This window comes from Branchiostoma belcheri, unplaced genomic scaffold, assembly GCF_001625305.1.
Source record: "Branchiostoma belcheri isolate BF01 breed outbred unplaced genomic scaffold, Haploidv18h27 scaffold12, whole genome shotgun sequence".
Lineage (NCBI taxonomy): Eukaryota > Metazoa > Chordata > Leptocardii > Amphioxiformes > Branchiostomatidae > Branchiostoma > Branchiostoma belcheri.
This window is the reverse complement of record NW_017802602.1, coordinates 4,446,202-4,468,733: the sequence shown is the minus strand read 5'-3', so window position 1 is coordinate 4,468,733 and position 22,532 is coordinate 4,446,202. Positions and strand designations below refer to the sequence as shown.

At 41.7% G+C, this 22,532-nt stretch overlaps 1 protein-coding gene across 1 annotated transcript; it reads left to right on the top strand.

The window, feature by feature from the left end:
• Positions 1 to 5: 5 nt before the first annotated feature.
• LOC109462711 lies at positions 6 to 21,415 on the top strand. The gene is made up of 27 exons (XM_019759270.1): positions 6 to 422; positions 1,051 to 1,222; positions 1,625 to 2,061; positions 2,181 to 2,286; positions 2,471 to 2,587; positions 3,690 to 3,825; positions 4,165 to 4,339; positions 4,487 to 4,754; positions 4,865 to 5,051; positions 5,329 to 5,650; positions 5,777 to 5,896; positions 6,216 to 6,344; positions 6,638 to 6,859; positions 7,356 to 7,493; positions 7,636 to 7,813; positions 8,277 to 8,430; positions 8,945 to 9,078; positions 9,253 to 9,383; positions 15,434 to 15,581; positions 15,975 to 16,181; positions 16,811 to 17,014; positions 17,192 to 17,953; positions 18,128 to 18,349; positions 18,434 to 18,523; positions 19,385 to 19,710; positions 20,477 to 20,678; positions 20,901 to 21,415. Exons 1-27 carry the CDS (start codon positions 6 to 8, stop codon positions 21,164 to 21,166), a joined length of 5,970 nt encoding a protein of 1,989 aa, XP_019614829.1. The 3' UTR covers positions 21,167 to 21,415.
• Positions 21,416 to 22,532: the final 1,117 nt, after the last annotated feature.

Here is a 22,532-nt window from a genome sequence, read left to right as displayed (position 1 = left end):
TACATATGTCATCAGGAAACGAGAGTTCGGCAGTTGAGACATGGTTGCGAATCTCGGAGCCTCTGAGTGTGAAACGGGGTGCGGCAGTCCAGTCCAACCTCAACCTACGCCCGGGTAATAGATATCGGTCTGCCATCACTCCGTGTTACAAAACGGGGTGCTTCGAACCGGTGGTAAGTAGCGGCACGTGGATCACTCCAAATGCCCCGGTGTCTGGCCGCCTGAGTGTCAATATTACAGAGACCAATGGGGAGAATTCTTCCACAATAATGTTCAGCTGGGACGCCTTTAAGGACGCAGATGTTCCTGCATCCGTGTCAAGCCGTGTGATTGGTCGGTACGAGTGGGCAGTGACATCCGATGCAGAGAGAAAAGAGCTGCTGTTGCCATGGACTCCGATAGAGCTCGACAACAATGATGAGGTAAGCCTGAACAAGTTGATGATTATGACTTGTAAGCACTATTTTATGGTTTAAGCAGTCTTTACATGCTATGATGGACGCCACTAATCAGTATCTAACCCAACACATCTAGAGAGACGTTCCATGTACTCATGTCATGTCCAGACACATTTCCTGTATATATAGGTCAATACATTTATAATGCCATGCAAAATAGACATCTTAGAATAGCTGCATAATATAAGTAGAGTCACTGAATTTTTTATCAACTACATGTGTAGCGTTTCGTAGCATTTATATGTAGAATTTTAACATTCCTGGCAAGTAACTTAGTATACACTCTGTTTAGTAGCCATAGAACATGTTTAGTATAATTAGGTACAACTGCTCACTGTACCCTTCATGTGTATAGTTTAGCGCAATGTAGAATGAACATGTAGAGTCGAAATATTCTCTAGCCAGTAGTTCTTTATAATACTCTGTCAGATACAATGTCCGTTGACCATATATATAGCATTATGTTAGACACATACCAACTAGTAATCTTATTATTTGCCATACACTGTACCCGTGACAATCGTTGTGCAATAAACTTTGACCATAATAGTGATCGTCGTCATGCCTGATAACATCATTGTTTCTGTATCAGGAACACCATCAACACTCTGCCAGTGTTCCACAGCACATCTTAGCTACCGGCTGTCCGAAGCTGGTTGTCCGTGGTATCAACAAAGTGGGGTTACAGTCTTCAGTTGAAACTGACATCAACGACTGCAGTAAAGACACCATTGGGCCTCAGCACCTCGTCATTGACGCTACAGGTGGTTATGGTTTGAATAGACCTTACGTATACATAATAGAGCCTACAGTAGAAATTGTTCCCTGTTAAGAAATAATAATAATGATAATTTAACGGCTCTTGGTCGCAAATGTGCTGATGTTGACACATTGGCGCACCAAGTCCGTAGGGTGTTTTTGGCACCCAGTTAGACAAATAGCCTAAGAGGCTCGGTGGGCGTCACTCCACCGTACATGGTGGGGAAGTCGTGTAAAGTGCCTTTCCCGAGGGCACAACGTCGGGCCACGGTGAGTATCGAACCCGGGACCTCTTGGTTCCGAGTCCAACGCTCTAACCGTTGCGCCAACGACGCCACTCTGTTGACACTGTTTAGAAAAATTCGCTTAACCAGCAATCAGTATTATTCCGTCTGTTATACCTACAGGGCATGTACTACTGGAGGAGAATGCCTTATGGACACGAGACGACGCAGACTACACATCATCACAGTCTACACTGTCGGCAGTGTGGCCAAGTCTGCGACATGGACAGTACACATGGGCCGTCATAGAACAAACAACAGGCATTAGTGACTACGGCAGTGTGTCTGGCAGCAGTCAGTTCCCATACCCGTGCGCGCATCCCCTCGCCATATCCTGTGGGAACACGACTGACGAGTACGTCAACGTCGACAATCTGGCGCTCCAGCAAGGCAGGCGCTATCACATCTGCATTCACGCTAACAGGACAACACAAGTGTTCGAGACATTTTCCCAGGAGCTACCGGCCGTCTCTGCATGTAGTGACGGCATCACTGTAGACCGTACACCGCCGACTCCTGGAAGAGTGTGGATCGAGAATTCTGACGACAAGAGTTACCAGGTATGATCTTACAAAATGTATTCACTCGTCACTTACTTGAACATTTGTCAGCTGCTTTCTCTGAGTAAATAAGGACTTGACATGTGTAGTAAATGTGTAACTGTTTTTTCTGCCTTCAGTCGTCATCCTCGGAGATTGTTGTACGGTGGGACCCGTTTGTGGACCTTGAAGAACACGGAACATCTCGCCATGTCTCCGGCATCAGGACATACCTGTGCGCCATCGGTGAGAAACGCAGCAATTATGATATATCGTATAACTGCAATGCTCTTTATCTGTCATAGCTGAACGCATTTGCAGAATAAACGGCTAGATTCTTTGATTTACTGATGCAAAGTATGATGCCAAAATCAAAGGCAGTAACAGTCTCTAGAACTCCATATGTAGGTTATTGTTTTACACCCCACAGGCACCTCTCCTGGGGGCATAGATGTTCAAGATTTCACAGAAGTCGGAAACATCAACAGCGTCGTCGTCCACAACCTGGGTCTTAACAGTGGAATCACATACTATGCAACAATCAAAGGTACATAACTCTTCATCTCGACGTTTTTAAGGCCAGGATATCTAAGCAGCATAGAAAAGTTAAGTAGCGTTCATGCCCAGATTTGTAGGTTGTAATTAATTCTATTTTGATAATCTTAACAGTTCTATTCCTCCTATGAGTTATGTGACATTATCATATAGCCGGACGGCGTGGACCAATCAGAGGCCCGGATACCCGTGCTGTTATTTCCCGATAACAGCACATGTGGTGTTATGGCGGAATAACAGCACATGTCGTGTTATGGCTGATACCATTATGTTATAGGGTATAGGGGCATGCGACTCTTTCTGTAAACCTTTGTAGCCTTTTTTCTGTCCAATAAACTTTTTTTGTTTAGTTTCATTTAAACTACAATTTGCATTAAATGAAATCATCCATATTTGTTTTAAAGCGTATAATATATTCGAATGTATTTTTATGTATGTATATATATTAAAGCTGTTGTATTTCAAACAGGAATTGTGTTGATTGACAGTTTGGATAGGCTATATGATAATAATTTTAATGCACTGCCTTTTCCTCGTTGTATATGGTGTCATAACTGCATGGGCAGCTGCCATAACCACCTCATAAACCACCTCGTTCGCTTCGCTCACACGGTGGTTTATTCGGTGGTTATGGCAGCTGCTCATGCAGTTATGACACCATATACAACTCGGGGCAGTGCATTAACCCTTTATTAGCGCTGTACTGGATGGAAAGTTGGCAATAGATATTTACTAGCCTATAAGGGCAAATGCCTCCTAACAACGTCCAGGCATAGCTGCAAAACCAGAATTCTAACTTAGATTATAACGTTTCTACTAAGATCACAAAACCCACTAATTATGCAGAATGTGAGACTATTCATTATCCACTGCCTTCAAAGAAGAAGTCGAACCCCATAATAGCTAGCGTAGTAGTAGAAGTAGAAGTTTTTGCAGATAGTTGTTACCTGTCTCCTGTTACTGTATTGCAATGAGTATTATACAAGTTTACTTGATTGTACAAGCAATTAACCTTCGGACATGGTTTTGCAAATAAAGTTTCTATATATAACACACCAACAAGTAATATTAATCCCCTTCTTATAACTCAACAGGGGTTGATTTCGTTGGTCTCTCGTCTATTGCTGTATCGGATGGCGTGACTGTTGATACAACACCTCCTGAGAAGAATGACAAAGCGATTGACATCGGTGGTCTATTCCTCCAATCACTGGATTCCATCAGTGTCAGGTTTATGCTTTTTACTTTTGTCTTTGTTTTCGCCTATAGAAGCAGTATTTGCCCATCTGGTTCCTTCGACTCGGACATTGAAATTTACCATTTTACCAGTAGTTTTTACTAGTAGTTTCTTAGTACTAGTAGTTATCAGTAGTTCTATGTATACTAATTGTCTGTATTTATACCATATGTTTCTTCTGTTCCTGCAATTAGCCCTCGGGCACGAATTTGCAATCAACATTATATTTAATCGTAATAGACCCTCGTGCTGTATAAAATGCTAAAATTAACGTAACTCTAGCCTTCAGAAACTCTTAAGAAATTAATGATTGATTCCTTCCTTGCACAAAGATGGCCAGACGTGTTCTTCGACAAAGAGAGCGGAATTGCCTCGTTCTACTGGGCAGTTGGGTCTGCTCCTGGCGTGGATGACGTAGTGCGTTTAAAGGCTACAGAGAATGTGGCTGGAGACTCAGAAATAGATCCTCCTCTGTTGGAAGGCCATACTTACTATGTAACAATAATGGTCAGTACTTTGTCTTGTGTTTGCAATCACATGTACAAGTCACTAACTTATTGTTGTCCCAGATGTCTTTGGTTTTGTCATTGAGTTTTCCATTTTTACGTCATTTCAGAATAAATGTTTATGAACTGTCCATATTTCTTTCCAAAGGCTGCGAACGGAGCTGGCCTTGTCAGCACCGCCATTTCTCACGGCTACGTGGCTGAAACGTCCCCACCCGAGGCTGGGTTTGTCCACGATGGACCAGCCGCGGACCCTCCAAACGACCTGGATTACCAGACTGACAAGACAACCATCAGTGCACACTGGGGAGGGTTCCATGATCCTCACACAGACATCGTGAGTTACAAGTGGAGCATCGGAACATGTCCAATGTGCAAAGATGTCCTGGAAGACGTGGATCTTGGGATCAAATCAGGTATTTTTAGTCAATACGTTCCTTTTTTTTATTGCAAAATCTTCTCAATATGGCATTTGCGCAATCTTTCTCAGAACCATTTGTACATTTGCCATGCCTATGTCTTCCAGATATGTCAGCATCCAACCTGCCGCTGGTTCCTGGTTTTACGTACTACGTGACGATCACGGCGTGTAACGCTGCCCAACTGTGCACCACCGCTTCTTCTGACGGTGTTCTGATGGACGACACGCCGCCTGTCGCAGGGACTGTGCGCGATGGAGCCGCTGATGTGGACGTCCAATATCAGCCGTCTACGTGAGTAGGAATTTAGCCTGGCTACACTAAATTATGTACATGTCTCAGCAACAAAAGTGTATCAGTAATATTTTAAGTGCAGCACAAACATGAGCGGTAATTCTAACACGGTGTCGCAACTTTGATAAACGTATACAAACGGATATCTCACATTACGTTTTATTCGGCTATCAGGGGTCCAATAGGCCAGTTCGGTTCAACAGAATTTCTTTGATTAACTCACTCAGAAAAGTTTGAATCTTTGATTAAGATTGACATCTTTCTTGCTCATTTCTAGATACCTACTGCGAGCCAGCTGGTTTGGGTTCCACGACGCCCATTCACAACTGTCTCACTACGAGTGGCGGGCGGGAACATCGTCTGGAGGCAGTGATATTTTACCTCCGTCACCGCTTCATCTGTCAGAAACGGCTGTAGTTACTCTGACAACACCCATGCCTGCAGACACCAAAATCTACGTGACTGTCAAGGCGTTCAACAAAGTGGGGTTATCGGTGGAGAGAAGTTCCGATGGATTCCTCATTGATGCCACCGCACCAACAGTGACTACACGCGCTGCAATTGACCTGAGCTGGGGGTCACTGAAGGCTGATACACAGGTACTATGTAGTTTCTGAAAACCGTTTGGATATTGCAAAGTTAGGGTGGTATACTTAGGCTTACATTAATGATAACTGGTTATAGTAATAAATGATCTTGTTACCCAATGAAATTGAACATTTCAGGTGGTCAGAACACTTCTTAGAGTCAGTTGGCAGTTTGCTGACCCCGACTCTGGGATAGAATATCACCTCCTGTCTGTAACTACTCACCAGGAATCCCGTCACGACCTACCTACGATAAAGGTAGGGAATTTACCATGTTTGTATGTTTGACAAGAGGCTGTAGCAGCTTTGGCGGGGCATTGGGAATGATTCTTCCACACAGACAATTGTTTACTCCAACTGTGATCTTGGGCCTGCAGACTACAGGTGTACATGTATCTACAGCAACCGTTGAAAGATCTTGAAAGCATCTAATGTGTTTGATCAATCTAACCATTTACAGGTCTAGCTATTGATAACATATCCTTTCTTATTACTTTGAAGCTTATTTGGGTAGGGCCGTATTTATACTGTCACATATATGCAAATGAGTTTCGCGTATTGATTTATCTTCATACAGGTCAGCGGAAATGACCAGAGCTACACGTTCAGTAACATGACATTGCACGATGGGAACCGCTACTCAGTGACAGTGGTCGCCTGTAACAGGGCAAAACTCTGCACAGAATCCACCTCAACCGAGATCATGGTTGGTTTGAACCGTCTTCATGTATGAATAACATTTGTCAAGTGTTATTTCTATTTCGTATTGACACAACACTATATGATTTGCCATATGTAAACTCTGAATACACAAATTTGTTGGCAGACCACGAAAAGTGATGAAACCTCTGTATACATGGCAAACAGTGCCGATTTCTGTCGTTATAGTAGTAGTCCACTGTGTTCTGCTGCTGCAGTAGCTAGGCATCCTGCAGCATTCCGGACATCTGTCGTTATGCTTTAAAATAAATATTGTAAATAAATTTATACCTGTGTTAGGTGGACGGCTCACCCCCAAAAGTTGGGACATTCGCAGTAGGAACGGACCACGCCATAGATAATCTGCGGCCTCAAAGTGGGTGGATGACGTGGCAAAACAACGTCAACGGCAACCCTACACTTCTCCGCCTGGCTTGGCTGGGCTTCACTGACGTGCATTCTGGAATCGACAAGTATCTGGTTTTCGTGGGAACCAACTTCGACGCAGACAACTTGATTCCCGTAAGTTTGATTTTTCAAGAAAGCTGACATATCATACATGATGCAAATGTTAAAGGTGTCTAGCTCCAAGAACTAAAAGTGATTAGGCAAAGCTAACATAAGACCCCATGAATGAATGAACAGTACCTCAATTCAATTCAATTCAATTTCAATTCAATTCTTTATAAAACATACCAGACATAACAGACAAACATGGCATACAATGTTGCCTGAATGGCGTCGATATTTACATGTTTACAAGTGTTAAAATATCATATATTTACAAAAACTATAAAACAGTACAGTACTACTACAACCCAGGTATTTACAAGCTCCATTATCTTGTGCCAGACTCTATCTGTGCAGTCTGTGTTATAGAGTCTGATTGACTGGTGAAGGAAGGAGTTCTGTAGTCGATTCGTTCGACCTCGATACGTTTGTACGCTCTTAAGTATATTATCATTACCGGAAGCAGAAATATAATTTCATTAACGACTGATTCTCTGACCAACTGCAGAGCGGCCCGATAGAGGTTGCCCCCAGTGACTCACCGTTGACAACCCTGGAAGGAGTGGTTCATACCGCCGAGGTTCCTGTTGCCACAGCGTTGAGCAGTTCTTCGACAGTCCACATCAAGATTGTTGCTGTCAACGGGGTAAAATAATTGACAAATCATTTCAACAATTTCCTCACGAAAATGATGTACTTCTTGATAGTTTTTGCAACATAAATAAATGTTTTCATCAGGGGCTCAATGACTGTAAATGTCATTTGCCTTTTCTTCTTTTTTTTTGAAGGTTGGCATGAGAGCACCCGCTTCACATGAAGCTTTCTCCCTCGTATCATCCGCCGCCGACAGAGGCTTTCTGTCCCTGGTAAGAAGATGCCAGGCCCACACCTGCATAGGACACTGTACATGCGCATCTCAAGATCAACTATGTACACCAACCCAACCCTGCAATGACATAACTACAGGTGATATGTCTCTTGTGACCTAAAATAGAGTCTTGTCAATCACCCGAACCTTTGCTTATGATCAACATTTTAAGTACTATTATCATCGTTATTGTTTCAATTTGCTGTTTTTGTTCATACTGTTGCTGGACCTGTTATGTATTATTTATTACTTATCGAATGATCTATTATTTATCGTTGGCTCTTCGTTCTATTTACTTACAACGCTCATTATATAATTTGTTAATTCTTTGTCATCATCCTTGTAACAAGTGACGTTATGATTTTTTATTGTTTTTGCTTGATTTTTGTTTATTTTGATTATTATCTATGTAATCCTTATTAGTTTATTTTGGTGGGGGTATTAAAAAGGAGTATGTTCCTGTTACCCCTATCCTTTTACACATTTGTTGTAATAAAGTTGAAATAGATAAATAAATAAAGTATATCTCAGATGCCTTTAACATTTCATCAACCCCTCCAGGCAATCCAAATACGCTGATAAGTGTCTATGATGTCATCGACCTGACGGATGTCACCTCGGTAACTGAAGAGGACGACATCGATTACACACCTGCTGGAGACTTCCTGGCTGCCGCATGGAAGGTTACAAGAAATACAGGCCTCCCAATTGAAAGGTACTTAAACATTGTCAGCTCCTTAGAATAAAAACTCATTTGATACAAAACACATTAAAGTGTTGACTGTAGATTCAAGACAAAGAAGTGTGCTGACCATACGAATGTTAGACATTCTTCTACCCAATGAAACACATAGAACGGTTGCAAACTCATCTTAGTGGATGTGTAGATAATATCTACAGCATAAGTCGTCAATTTGTCAAGTCCAATCTTCAGTTGATGATTAAACAAAAAGTTCGCATTGCTATATACCAGTACAATGGCCCAAGGGATAACTAAGTAACTAACAAACTAACGTTTATTTGGGTAGGGTAGTATTTGTACTGTCACATATATGCAAATGAGTTTCGCGTATTGCTTTATCTTCATACGGGTCAGCGGAAATGACCAGAGCTACACGTTCAGTAACATTGCTGTATACATTGTTATTACGTTGTCTAATGCTACATATACAAGACTGCAACCTGTTTTTGTCAATATGTCGGAAGCATGACTGTTTTTATGTCTACAGATACGAGTGGAGTGTAGGAAAAAAGAACCAGGCTGTGGGCAGTGGTGTATTTGACCTTACGTCAGACAAAATATGGCACGAAGCAAACGGTGCTAACTACGGATTCATCCATTTACCGGTTACAAAGGATGGAGGTGAGTAAAAATTTATAATCACTTGTCTATTTCTCCCCCTCTTGTGCTTTAGTTTTCCTCCACAGCATCATTATGTGAATATATATGCTATGTATCTATGAATATATATATGCTATGTATTTATATTTGTAGTCTTACTGTCTTAACCTTTACGTTTATTTGCCGTCTACACAGCCCACACCCTACGAGGAGCAGAGTATGTGTCTTACGTCAGAGCATGGTACTCACAGACAACATACGCAGTCTTCTCATCTGACGGAGTCAAGTTGGACATCACACCTCCTAAGGTTCACGGCTCAATTAAGGTATGGTAACTATGTTTACCGAAGGAAAACATATTGTTTTTACTCAGTTTCTTCCTCCTCCTCTTCTGTTCCAAACACTAACCTCTGACCTGGCCAATGACATGATTTGTTGACGTCTGCCACCATGGTGACTGGTGTTGGGTTACATAATGTTGCAATTTCATGGTCTGCTCTACTCCTGTCACCATATACTAGTAGTACATGTATGCGAATGTGTTTGAGCAAAAATTAACAGGGCAGACCATGTCCGAAGGTAAACATTATGCATTTGCTTTGCAAATTTTACTTCTCTAGTTCAACCTTGATTTAACAGTCATAAGTTATGTACAACAGCATCCGCTAGTATTCACATACCATAACAAGTTATCACAACCTATTTTGGTTTGCCTACTGACTGAGATTACTTCTCATCAGGAGAGCATTGCTTACTTTATAGACGTATATCTGTCACTCTTCAGTCTCTAGAACGATAAACCCATAGATTATATCTAGATTTGTTTTATTTACTTCATCAGTCACCACAAAACAAGGCTCGTGGGAGCCACTTAAAATGTTTTTGGTTACAGAACAGCCAGGGAGGACAGATTTTGTTGACATTAGACTTGAAGAGTTTAAGGTTATACTCATAGGGGAAACAATCACGAGGTAGCTTATTCCAAAGTGATGTTGTTTTTGGAAAGAAGCTTTCAGCATGGAACTTCCCCCTAAGAGGTGGTGAATGGAGGAAGAAAGGGTGATTTGCTTCGGTGGAAGTGGCAAGACGTGTCCTTGTTGAGAATTTTCTAAGTGGGGGCACTAGCGAATGAAGTTCCACGGAGCATTTGCCGTGGAACTAGCTATAAAACAATGTAGTACGAGCCCTTTAATTATTCCTCCAGGAATTTTTACATGTCTAGAAATATCATATTCAAGCCTTCATGAGTGATATAACACTGGTCACATCAATTTTGGAATGTCACTTTCCGAATTTGCAGACGGCCATGTTGAAATCCCTGATTTTCAACTTTGCCATTTCTGCAGGTACAGTAAATTTTTACATACCATTTGAAAGATCATGTTATCCTCAGTACCAGGTTATTTTTTTATGGTCAAAACATACATATTTGTTAAGATATTTCACTTTAAAAATTGCAATCCCGTCGGTGTACAAGCCACACCGACGGGATCAATAGCCCACCCCGGTCGGGAGTAAACTCTACCCCGTCGGGGTGGAAACCCACCCCGCACCCAGACCGCATCCAATTATCCTCATGAACACCCCATGAAAAACACTGAATTAATGAGAATTCACATCTTCACACCAGTGTAATTAGCAAGTTTGTGTGATAATTCATGAGAAGTCTGGGCTCAAAGGTTACCCCGACGGGGTTGAACAGCCCCGTCGGTGTGTCAGGTTGAACAGGCTGGGCTAATGGCCTAAGCCTTCAGACCAGACTGAAAGTAATTTCCCAATGAAGTTTAAAAAATTAACATTAAACTTGCTTCTAGGTTGATGGCGGTTTATACACAGTTTATTATATCACTTCATTATTGTAGTTCTGTGTGTATTCCTGCAGTTTTTCTAGACTGTATTTTCCAGGATTATGAAAGAACATTGTCTTCAAAGATACAAATGGGTCATGGATATCTCTGACATGGCAGGAATGGATATGATTGACCAGTCAACCTGCTCCACATGAGTGCCATATATATGTACATGACGTGTACAATCCTGTACATGTGTAGGTCCTAAAGAAGGAGGTTTTTAAAAAATCTAGTCTTTGTCCACCAATACCTAGCTCACTGTAGGATGAATTCTAGCAAGGAGGTTATAACCTCTAACCTGGCTAACACTAAGAATAGAGTTTGGACATGGCTAAAAATTTAATAAACGTTGATAACAACTTTTCAAACTCCATGGATAAACTCATCTATCATTAGCAGAATACCCCAGGGCTCAAAATATTTTTCACTGCATACCTGAACTGGTGCAGTAAACATTTAACCTGCACCAGACAAAGAAGAAAAATTTTGCTTGCACTTTGGCCACACCAAGTTAATTTATTGGTTAACGGATTCACCGCTTCATTTTTTTCTGATTTGCAAATAAAAATAAAAATTCAAAATCAACTGCAAAATGCTCATATTTTGCCCTGAACAGTTGAAAACAGTCCTTTCCTTACTACTTGTTACAGTCATTCCATCTTTCAATGCAATGGTATCATTAAAAGTTCAAAATGATTGTTTAAATTTTGAACCAGCCTGGTGTGCAGACTGCATGGCTCCTATCGTACCATTTTGGGCCATAATAGGAAGCCTAGGCCTGTTTTTATTTTCATTTTTTTTCCGCCCGCTCCGTTATTTTTCTAGAAAATCCGATAACCAAGAAATTAAATAGGTGTGGCCTTACTCAGACTTTGAGAAGTATGCATCATAATAAAATCTTAGCCTGGGTTCCAGACCCATAGCACACTGGACACAAATATCTCAGTGAGCCTGGCACACTGAGATATTTTGTGTCCAGTGTGCTTTGGGTCTGGCATCCAGGCTATGAGCCTGGCACACTGAGATATTTTGTGTCCAGTGTGCTTTGAGAAGTATGCATCATAATAAAATCTGTAACCATTGCTATTATTTTTTTATACTTCATAGGTGCTAACAGTCAATGCAGCAAACAAAAATACACATACTACTACATGTATCTATAAACCCATGGCCAAGTGCAATGTTAGGTGCCAGATAGCAGAAAATCTGACTGGATGAAGGGCCAAATAGTCAATTACAATGTTCTTTAGTTTTCACATGGGCTATCTTTCTGGCTTTTCCTGGGTGACCCAGTACAAGCTGCCGAGATACTACCAGTAATTTGGCATGTAACACACTCCCTTATAGGATAATTTGTATCAAGTTGATAATTGGACAGTGACATTTGCATGTCAAGAACAATAGCTGACCTAGTTTTAACCCGCATAACAATTGTAGCTGGAGCAGAATAATTACCGAATGGGTACTGTTGGACAGAAATAGAGTATTGTATAATTCCTTGCTTTGAAAGCAGGCTCAAGTTGTGAATATTAGGCTTCTTGCTTGTCTACTTAGTCTTTAGGCTCATACTTATATATACTTAGTCTAGTATTTTGTTGCCAAAACTGGAAATAATCTGGAACAACTTTCCAATATTTCAATCATATTTCAACTTCACAGTCAAAAACATGGCCCGCCAACACAAGAATAATGCCCTAACATGGATGGACCAAAACAAAGACTGAATATAAACAAATTCCAGGTTTATCCATTTGTTTGGCATTTTGATTAATGTCATGTGAATAGTGCTTACAATAGCGAATAGGTAAACTTTAACCATGTTGGCTATATTCTAAGGAATATTTTAGCCACTTTTTAAAGATTTTAATGACTGAATTATTAGCATGAGCCAGGTTTGGAAACCAGTACTAGTTGTATATAAATTTCATGCATTGGATACTTGTTAATAATGCATCCTGGTATGTACAAGTAGTTGCATTTACCAGGCACATCAGAGAGGTCTATCTACCTAGCACAACTGTTGAGCATGTAGTGGGCAAATTTAGTGACTTAAATAAGCTAACATTTCCCCCCCCCACTTTTGTACCTTCTGTCCCTACTGTCTCAAAAGTCTATGGGATTCTGATTGCTTTGCCACTGAAATTCCTTCTTCTTCCCTGAAAATTTGCTAAAAGCAAAATCAACCCACTCAAAGTTGTAGTTTTCTGGGTGAGTCGACAGGTTGAAACTGACCGGGCACAATCTAATAACAGCTCAGGATATCTGACTTGCAATAAACCTTCTTGGTCAGGATACTGTCCTTTATTTCTTATCTCCAACCCAAGGAAAATTGGACCCTCTCTGGCCGATGGATACTGCCTGGCCAATTTCATATTTCTTTTTGCCACCTTAGGATCTGCTTGGAGCTAGTACTTCACTTCCAGTCACCACAGTTCTCTGAACAAAAACAAATGTCTCAACTCTCAAGCCAACCCAAGCCAGTGCACATTATGTAAATTGGGGGTAATTGGCACGTCAACGTGAAGTTGGAACTGCATACCTGAGGCAAACTCTTTGAAAGGACAGTAATTGTGTCCTCCCTATTAAATTTCATTTTATACCTTCTTGCATAGAAATACTAGTACATTTGTATATCATTGCTGTGGTTGTAATGTAGAAAATACTCCAGGGTCTGTAGAAAAGAAAGTTATCGGAGAAGGGCAAAATCACTTTTTTCTTCAAACATCACACCCACCAACCTATAATCTCCAAGCAGATCCTACTGTGACAAGGCTGTCGGCTTTGTCACAGTATAGGATCTGCTTGGAGATCCTACAGCAAATGGAACCAAGGACCTTGATGGAACAGACCATGCTACAAAATGTCCCCACCCACCCAAAGTGTCGTTTCTCCCCATTTACAGAAGTACATTTTGACCGTAGTAGTTTATACAGTAGACAAAAACACATCATTCAAGTATTTCTCCAGCCATGAAATATGAATGTAGGATGTACTCAGTAGACTATTTTGTAGGGCACCAATGGCCGCTTGTGTGTCTACCTATTATTATAAGTGGCTGCAAAGAGCTTTCATTAAAATTTTTTCATTTCGCTGTAAAAAGTCTCAATAAGTAAACAATGCAGCCAATTAACTTGTCTCAGACAGAACAATGGGACAAAATACACATGATGTCAAGTTTCTCAGCAAGTCACACCAAGCTTTTTAAAGCTCCTTGGTTTAAAGATTTCATGACATCCTCACAAAAATACTCTGCACCTGGTGGTACCAAGGTTCAAAATTAATGTATGTTCCAACTTCCTAGTTTCTCAACATATTTCTTATCATGATGCCTCCAAATATCTGAGAAGAATAGTGAGTCCTGATTTGCACTGCTTGCAGTGTGTATTTTGAATGACAGACATTATAACAAAGGGCCTCCTTCCACTCAGACCATGGAGGTAATCTTTTTACCTCCATGCTCAGACAAAGGAGGTAAAAGAGAGAACCTCCCTTTTTTGTGACAATTATCAGAGATTGCTCCCATTCTTGACCAGCTAAGGCATTTTGCTCATTATATGACACGATTATGACCATATGAAAATTTGTGGGCAATATTCACAAGAACGACTGACTGTTTTCAGCTGCTAAGCCATTAATTTCGATCCCCGAATATTGTGGCCAGTGTAATAGCAATTGAGGAACTTGATCAATTTATTTGCAAGACCTGTGTGTTCTACATCTCAATTCTTACAAATAGACTGAAGGAAATAAATTTAAGTATTATTTTATATGGCCTCCTTCTGTCAATATTGATCATGTCGGTAAAATTCTATTAGACATTAGCTTTGGAGTAGTGAGTATGTGTTTGTAAGCTCTCTGGAATCTTTCTTTTTTGTGACCCTTATAGTTGGCTGAAAGGGGCAGATAGAAGAGTGTGGATTGTGCTCTCCATGCTTATTCTTTGTCCTGATAATGTCGATTTTGCACATCAATTGGATTGGATGACTGTCTGAGCTCACCCCGACAGGATCAGAGCTCACCCCGATCGGGGTAAACTTGCCCCGTCGGTGTGTATAGACTGATCAATTCACACCTTTCCTGGCTTTGTTTTGGGATTTTGCACCTCTTTGACCAGAACTCCCACCCCGTCGGGGTGACATTACCCCGTCGGGTTTAGTGATTATGACAGTGTCACCCCGACGGGGTGAGTACCTTACACCGACGGGGTGAGTACTTTACACCGACGGTCCTGTGATTTGGTCCTGACGGGGTAGCTGCTAGCCCTGTCGGGGTGCTGAAAAACCCGTCGGTCTGCTTGCATTTTCTATAAATGATATCTAAAGTTATGAATACTGCAGAACAATAATTTTCATATCACTATACTCCTTACATCAAGACCTGCACACTGATGTGAAACTTGAATGCAAAATGTTAATTTTTACTTGACATTCCAAATGGCCAGTGACTTTCCTAAATTGAGATGACCAGTGTTATATGATTTGTGGACTGGTTGTATAACATGTTTTATCGTGTTTTTGTTCCTTAAGGTTAAAGACTTACTGACTGCATCTGCCACCGTAGACATCGACTATACCACTGACAGCACAGCTCTTGTTTGCGGCTGGGATGGTGTGTTCTACGACACAGACAGCGGCATCGATAGTTATGAAGTTGCCGTTGGCCTCGAACCGAATGGTAAATATGTCCAAATGAAACAATTTCTACAATAAATGATACGCATTGTAAATGTACAAAGTAAGGCAACAACTTCTATGTTTCTACTCGCTCCTGTTGTTTCATAGTTACCGGATGCAAGAAAATAACTAGAAAAGAATTGCAGAAAATTGAATGACCCAAGCACGTCAAATTATTATGTGCTATCAATAATATCTCCTTTAGACAATGAAACAATTTCTACAATAAATGATACGCATTGTAAATGTAGAAAGTAAGGCAACAACTTCTATGTAGTTGTTCCTGTTTCTACTCGCTCCTGTTGTTTCATAGTTATAGGATGCAAGTAATTATAACTAGAAACGAATTGCAGAAAATTATTATGTGCTATCAAATCAATAATATCTCCTTCAGACGAATCTGTATCACCGTACGCGAGCAACAAACTCAGCGGCGCAACAACGACGCACCAACTGACCGGACTGACTCTGACTGAGGGAGTCAGGTACCACTGCAACATCCGGGCATTCAACAAAGTGCAGCTGTACAGCACAGCCTCGTCAGACGGTGTGATCGTGGACACCATAGTGCCAACGGCAGGCGTGGTCATGGACGGTGTCGGTATGTTTTCAATTTGCCTCTAACATACTACTCATTCAATTTCTATTTATATAATTCGTTCTTCTGAGCTCAAGCATGATTATCTGCCATAGTAGGAATGGTTTCCAAAGGAAGCACAGCATGCAGTGTTCTAGTGAATGCATCAGCTTAAGAAGCAATGTTTTTTTTTATTGAAACATATAATAACATGGTGGCGACACACTCAAGATCCACTTATATTCATGTCGCCACCAGACAATACATAATACATACAACAAGCAAAGCACAGATAACATTGAAATTGAATACTATGATGAATCAATGGACAGGTGAAACAGATATATAAAAATATAAAAAACAGAGATTCCAACAAAAATTCCTGGACATGCTGTAGTATTTGTATATTGTACGTTGTTGAGAAAGAAGAAGAGCCATTTAAAAGAAAATGTAGCAGACTATCATCAGAAAGATTCTCCAAAGTAGTGGAGCCAATCAGTGTTATCAAGTTGTCAAAAAGGATATTTCGTTGTTGAATGTAGTTAGGGCAGTGTAACAAAAAGTGACAAATATTTGTCACAAAAGCAATGTTTTGCAAACCGGTAAGTATTGGCAACTACTGAGCTGTATCCATTACCGTTCTTTCCTAACAGTTCTTCACGATGTTGAGTACACAAATGTTTCCACGTCCATCGCTGCTTCCTGGCACGGCTTCTGGGACGCCGAGTCGTTTCTCCACCACTACATGTGGTGCGTGGGAACCACCGCGGCTCCAAACGAGTGCTCCGTGCTGACTGCTACAGACGTGGGGCTGAGAACCGCTGTAAGGACTCAGCTGGAAACGGCGTTAGATTCTGGTAAGAATTACCTTATGGTTTGAAACTGTGGTGTATTTTGAAGATGTAATGAACCAATTGATATTTCATAAATCAAACATCGTGCATATCATGTGCCAGTGTGATGCATTCGTAATCTCTTCTCTGTGAAACAGTAGATGCTATACTTAAACATCCTTTGACTCTATCGCTTGTCAGGTGTGAAGTATTACTCCAAAGTGTACGCCGTTGACGCTGCCGGTTTGCAGTCAGCCGTCGCCAAGTCTGACGGAGTGACCATCGACACCACAGCTCCAGTCCTAATGGAAAAGTTGGAGGTCGGACAGAACATTGTAGAAGAGTATTCTTTCGAAGAAATACCAAACCAACTACACGTGAAGTCGGGAGAAGTGCTAGACTTCACGTCACTCCCGTCCTTTACGTCCTCACACTGGACGGTTGAGGAAGGCTCAACCGCTGCGGTTTTGAACGCGTCTGCAGGGGATCACGGGAGCAGTTTCCTGTACCTAGCTGGTTCCATCTCACAGCTGCTTAGCACAACCACAGGCAGCAAGTACCGAATGTCGTTATCATTCAACCACAACCCCTTCGTAAAGAACAAACGATCAGACGAAGAAGTCCTGATACAAGCTCCTGGGGTCAGCAAGATCGTTCAACTGTACCACCGACCTGGCCGACATGATGCACAGAGTGAGGACCGGTGGCAAAAAGCCACGTTGTTCTTCACGGCAACGAGCGGGTCGTCCGCCATTTCTATAGCAACGCCGGGAAGAACGAGGGGGGTCCTCATTGACAACGTGGACGTTCGGCTGTGCAATGAGATGGAAGTTGGGGAGGGAATGAGCAGCAATAACAGCGTTCATGTCGAACTGGAGATCATCCATGGGTTATCTTCAGTGTTCGCAAGCTGGGGATTTGTGGACATGGACAGTCCCATTGTTGACTACATGTGGGCTATAGGTAGGTCCGCCACATCACTGTTACCGTATCAAAAATATCTTAAGTCACTGGATGTATAATTTGTGATGCGATACATGTGGTGTATCATTATTTACAGATCTGGATGTGACGTATATGGAACTGTTGCTTAAGACAGAAATAAAACACATATATGGTATCCATTCTCCTCAACAGGCACAGTACAAGGAGGAACCCAACTGCAAACCTTCCGCTCTGCTGGCACCAGTGACCAAGCAGTCAACAGTAACTTGACCCTAACCCAAGGATCATACGTCCACGTAACTGTCGTGGCCGTCAACGCAGCTGGTCTACGCAGCGTGGTGCATTCAGAACCGGCCATGGTGGACAAAACACCCCCGGTCATATCCTTCATTTGGGATGGCTTGTCTGACATGGGTAGGTTCCAACGTAGACATGAAATATCAATTTTGGAAGATCATGTCACTGCAATGAATAAATCATGTTTTACTGTCATTTCAGATGTCGACTACCAAAGGGACAACGTCATTTCTGCACGCTGGGACGCTACAGATCCAGAAAGCGGAATCAGCAGGATCGAGTGGGCAATAGGTACGTGTATATGATATCTATGTTTGTATAGAATATCAAATCTGTCATTATTGAGAGGGCGATATAAGAAGCTCCAAGTGTATGAACGAATTTGCAAACATTGTACGTTGAATACGGTGGAAGACGAAACGCATTTTATCTCAAATTGTACCCTCTATAGCAATGAACGAAAATGAACTCATTGACTTAGTCTCCAAATCCTACCCAAACTTTCACGCATATACAAATGAAAAGAAAACTACAATCCTCTTAACATCCGAAAACCCACAAATTATAGAAAAAGTGGGATCCTTTGTCTTACTCTGTCTTCAAAAAAGAAGTCAAACCCAGTAGTTTTCTACTAGTAGTTTCTTAATAGTTATCAGTAGTTCTATGTGTACTAATTATCTGTTTTTATACAAATGTTTCTTCTGTTCATTCAATTAGCCTTCGGGCATGAATTTGCAATACTTTTTTTCTTATTATTTCATCGTTCACGTTCTATATATGAATTCATGATATAAAGCGCTTCTTGCTACGTATTATGAAGTGACAAGGCTTTGAAATGAAGTCTAAAACATAGATATGCGAATTCTCTTTTTTTTTATTCCAACATGTAATCACCAGACGTTGTGACGACACACTCAAGTTTTTTCAACTTATATTAATGCGGCCACCAACACGGGACAAAACCATGACAGGACAATACTCATTTACACCTGAGCTAAGTGAGGAAAGTCGTGTAAAGTGCCTTTCCCAAGGGCACAAGATCGGCGGCATGTCAGGACTCGAACCCGGGACTCTTAGTTCCGAGTCGCGCACTCTGCCGCTACGCCACACGACCCCACATATGATGCGAATTCTCTTGATCTCCCAATACAGGCTTGGAGCCCGGCTCGGCTTCCATCAGTGATTACACTGTGGTTGAAGCCTCAGGCAGTGCTTCAAAGTCGGTGAGCAGTCTCGTCCATGGACAGACAGTCTTCGTCACCGTGAGATGCCACAACAACGTGGGTCTGCACTCCACCATGTCGTCCGACGGCGTGACCATCGTGAAGACCCCGCCCAGCACGGCGGCAGCTCAGCTGAGTGTGGTGACCCGCTCGGAGACACAGTATCCCACACGAGGCAATCACCAGTCCCAAACCGACACCCTGCTGTTGTCATGGGGCGGATTCATGGACACAACTGGCATTCTGGCTTACCAGGTATGTGTGGATTAGGCCACAGCAAGTAATTTTATGGATGACATCCTTCGCAGACTCCAATTCTAATGCAAGCGGGTGAAAAAAACAAGGCGGGTCGAATGAAACAAGGTTCCTGCAATTTAAGATTTTGACTCAATCATTGTACAAATGGTTTTCATTCAGTGGGAACATCACATACATGTATACACAGCCAGCATCACATGTCACTGCATCAAAGTGGGAAACAAAACATTAAACCAGAGCATTTTCTTGTCTCCTCTCTTCATACTTATCTGTCATCCCCCTTCCAGCATGGCAACAGACATCTTGGCCTATTATCGGCATGTTGACCACTGTCAGAAGGCAACACAATTTCTTGTTTTTTTTTTCAAAATTAGGCGAAAATCAATGCGGGCGCTGATGTCATCCATAAAAATTACTTGCTGTGGCCTTAAGGAGATAGGAAATTCTGGTAAAGTATAGATTTTGATGATAGATAGATGACCAACAAATCTTTTATAGCAGACGTTCGCTCATCTCCCACCAGACCACCCGACAAGCAAAACCATTGAAAACGAGGCCAGTTGAATGCAACAAATAAAACGTGCTTCACCCTTGAACAAAATAGATGATAGTTTCGCTGTGCTGTACCTACATTTCTAACTGGACCATTAAAAATCATGACGCCATTCGTCGGTACGGTAAACTCACAGTGGACAGTACGACTTAAGATACGGTATGTAGCCTGTCACACATCGAAGTTAACGATATGTCTTAACCCCCGCAGTATGCCCTAGAGGGACCGGGTGTGGATAACTCAGCCTGGTACAACCTGAGCCCCTATGGAGACACCAGTACTCTCCTTGGCCTTGACCTTCAGCCAGACTCCAGCTACAAGGTGTTTCTCCGCGCAGTCAACAATGTACAGATGGAGAGTGCCTCACTCCAGGCTGATGTCCAGATCACCAGCACCAGCCCGTCTTTGTCAGGTATTACTCTCATACAATCATACGTTTTGGCTTTCTCTTAACCTCAACAATCAAAGTCATCACGTTTTCGTAATTCAGGCATACTCAACCAAAGTACACCAGGCCCGTTAACCGTTTCGTGGATGGAACATTGTATAATGTATAAGAGAGGCCTTTGCGGGTTTGCTGCAATTCATTGAATTGTCGTGAATACCCGTTCTAACGCTCACATTTGGTTTTCAGGGGAGTCGAATGTGACCCACAGTTGGGAGGATGACTCGACTGTGATGATAGACTGGGAACGAGTCTTCGATGCCGAGACTGACCTTGTGTACGAGATCACCATCGGGACAACCCTGGGCGGAAATGACGTACAACAGTGGGTGGAGACCGTGGAAACCAGCATCACAGTTGGCCCACTGGATGCTTCTAAGCACTATTTTGGAACCATCACTGCCATAAACCAAGCCGGGCGGTATGAAAATGTAGTCTTTGACTTCATTCGCTAAACAGCGAGAGCAAATTTCAAGCAAGAGCACAATTTGTTACACCGTTGTATGAGAAATATAACGCACATATGGATAATTAAGACTAGTTCCCCTTAATTTTGTTCTTCATGGTGTTAGATAACATTGTAAAAGATTATAGGTTTATGATTTAGCAACGTAGGTTTATGTCGTTACTAATAATATATGTTTATATTTAACCAATGCCCATGACCTATGGCAATGCTTATAGATACTGCAGTGCAGAAACTGTATATATCAATATCAAAATATTGATGCATTTGACAGACAAGTCAGCTACAACATTATAGATATTGTAGGATCGAAATTGTAGGATTGGGATTGTAGGATTGAGATTGTAGGATTGAGATTGTAGGATTGAGATTGTAGGATTGAGATTGTAGGATTGAGATTGTAGGATTGAGATTGTAGGATTGAGATTGTAGGATTGAGATTGTAGGATTGAGATTGTAGGATTGAGATTGTAGGATTGAGATTGTAGGATTGAGATTGTAGGATTGAGATCGAAGGATCGAGATTGCAGGATCGAGATTGTAGGATTCAGATTGTAGGATTTAGATTGTAGGATTGAGACTGTCGACATGTCACAGATCTAGAAGCTATTGTTGTTCGGTGTACTATAATTGATAATTAGAGGAGCAAAGCGCCGGTTTATAGCCCATTGATCAGTTGATCTGCAGTAGGCAACATAATGAGGTTATACAGGAGAAACGTATTAAGTTTTGGACACAGAACAGCTACACAAAATATGTATATGAGGCTGTTGATGACGGAATAAAGCACAGAGGGATAACACAGGCCTATATGTGCAATTTGTTCATAGCAATAAATGAAGAAGGTAATCAGCTTGCCCACTATTTCAGTATAATCTACGATTCGCATCCATCTATAGCTATGATACGATGAAGGTGGTAAATCGTATACATTGTACCTGGCCATCATTTTCCATTGATCTAGTTTTTCCAATAATCTTCCCCGGCCAAGCTAGTAATGTATCAAAACAACGTAATTTTCTCGTATAAGGAACTGCCTGAAGCTATCATAATGACGCAAGGGAAAGTTTGCAGGTGATTTTTTCTCAGTAAAGGAAGTGCCTGGAGGTAGGCGTTACATATTACTGTATGACTCATTGGATGATTTTTGGGGCGAGAGAGGGGGGGGAGAGGGAGAGGTAGATGAGAGGGAGAGAAGGAAGGAGAAAGGGAGGGAGAGAGAGGAAGAGACAGAGAGGAAAAGATAGAGAACAGTTGGCTTAACTCTCACGAAAACACTACCGTCACTCTGTATTATCAGCGAGCGAACCGCCTTGTTCAACTTTCAACTTTCAACAGGCTCAGTTTTTGTCGGT

Excerpts from the sequence above, each read along its gene's own strand:
- LOC109462711 (XM_019759270.1), top strand. The coding sequence starts at position 6 with ATGTCATCAGGAAACGAGAGTTCGGCAGTTGAGACATGGTTGCGAATC. Across the intron at positions 2,588-3,689 it reads ATACTATGCAACAATCAAAG|GGGTTGATTTCGTTGGTCTC; the intron begins GTACATAACTCT and ends ATAACTCAACAG. Across the intron at positions 9,079-9,252 it reads ACCGGTTACAAAGGATGGAG|CCCACACCCTACGAGGAGCA; the intron begins GTGAGTAAAAAT and ends CCGTCTACACAG.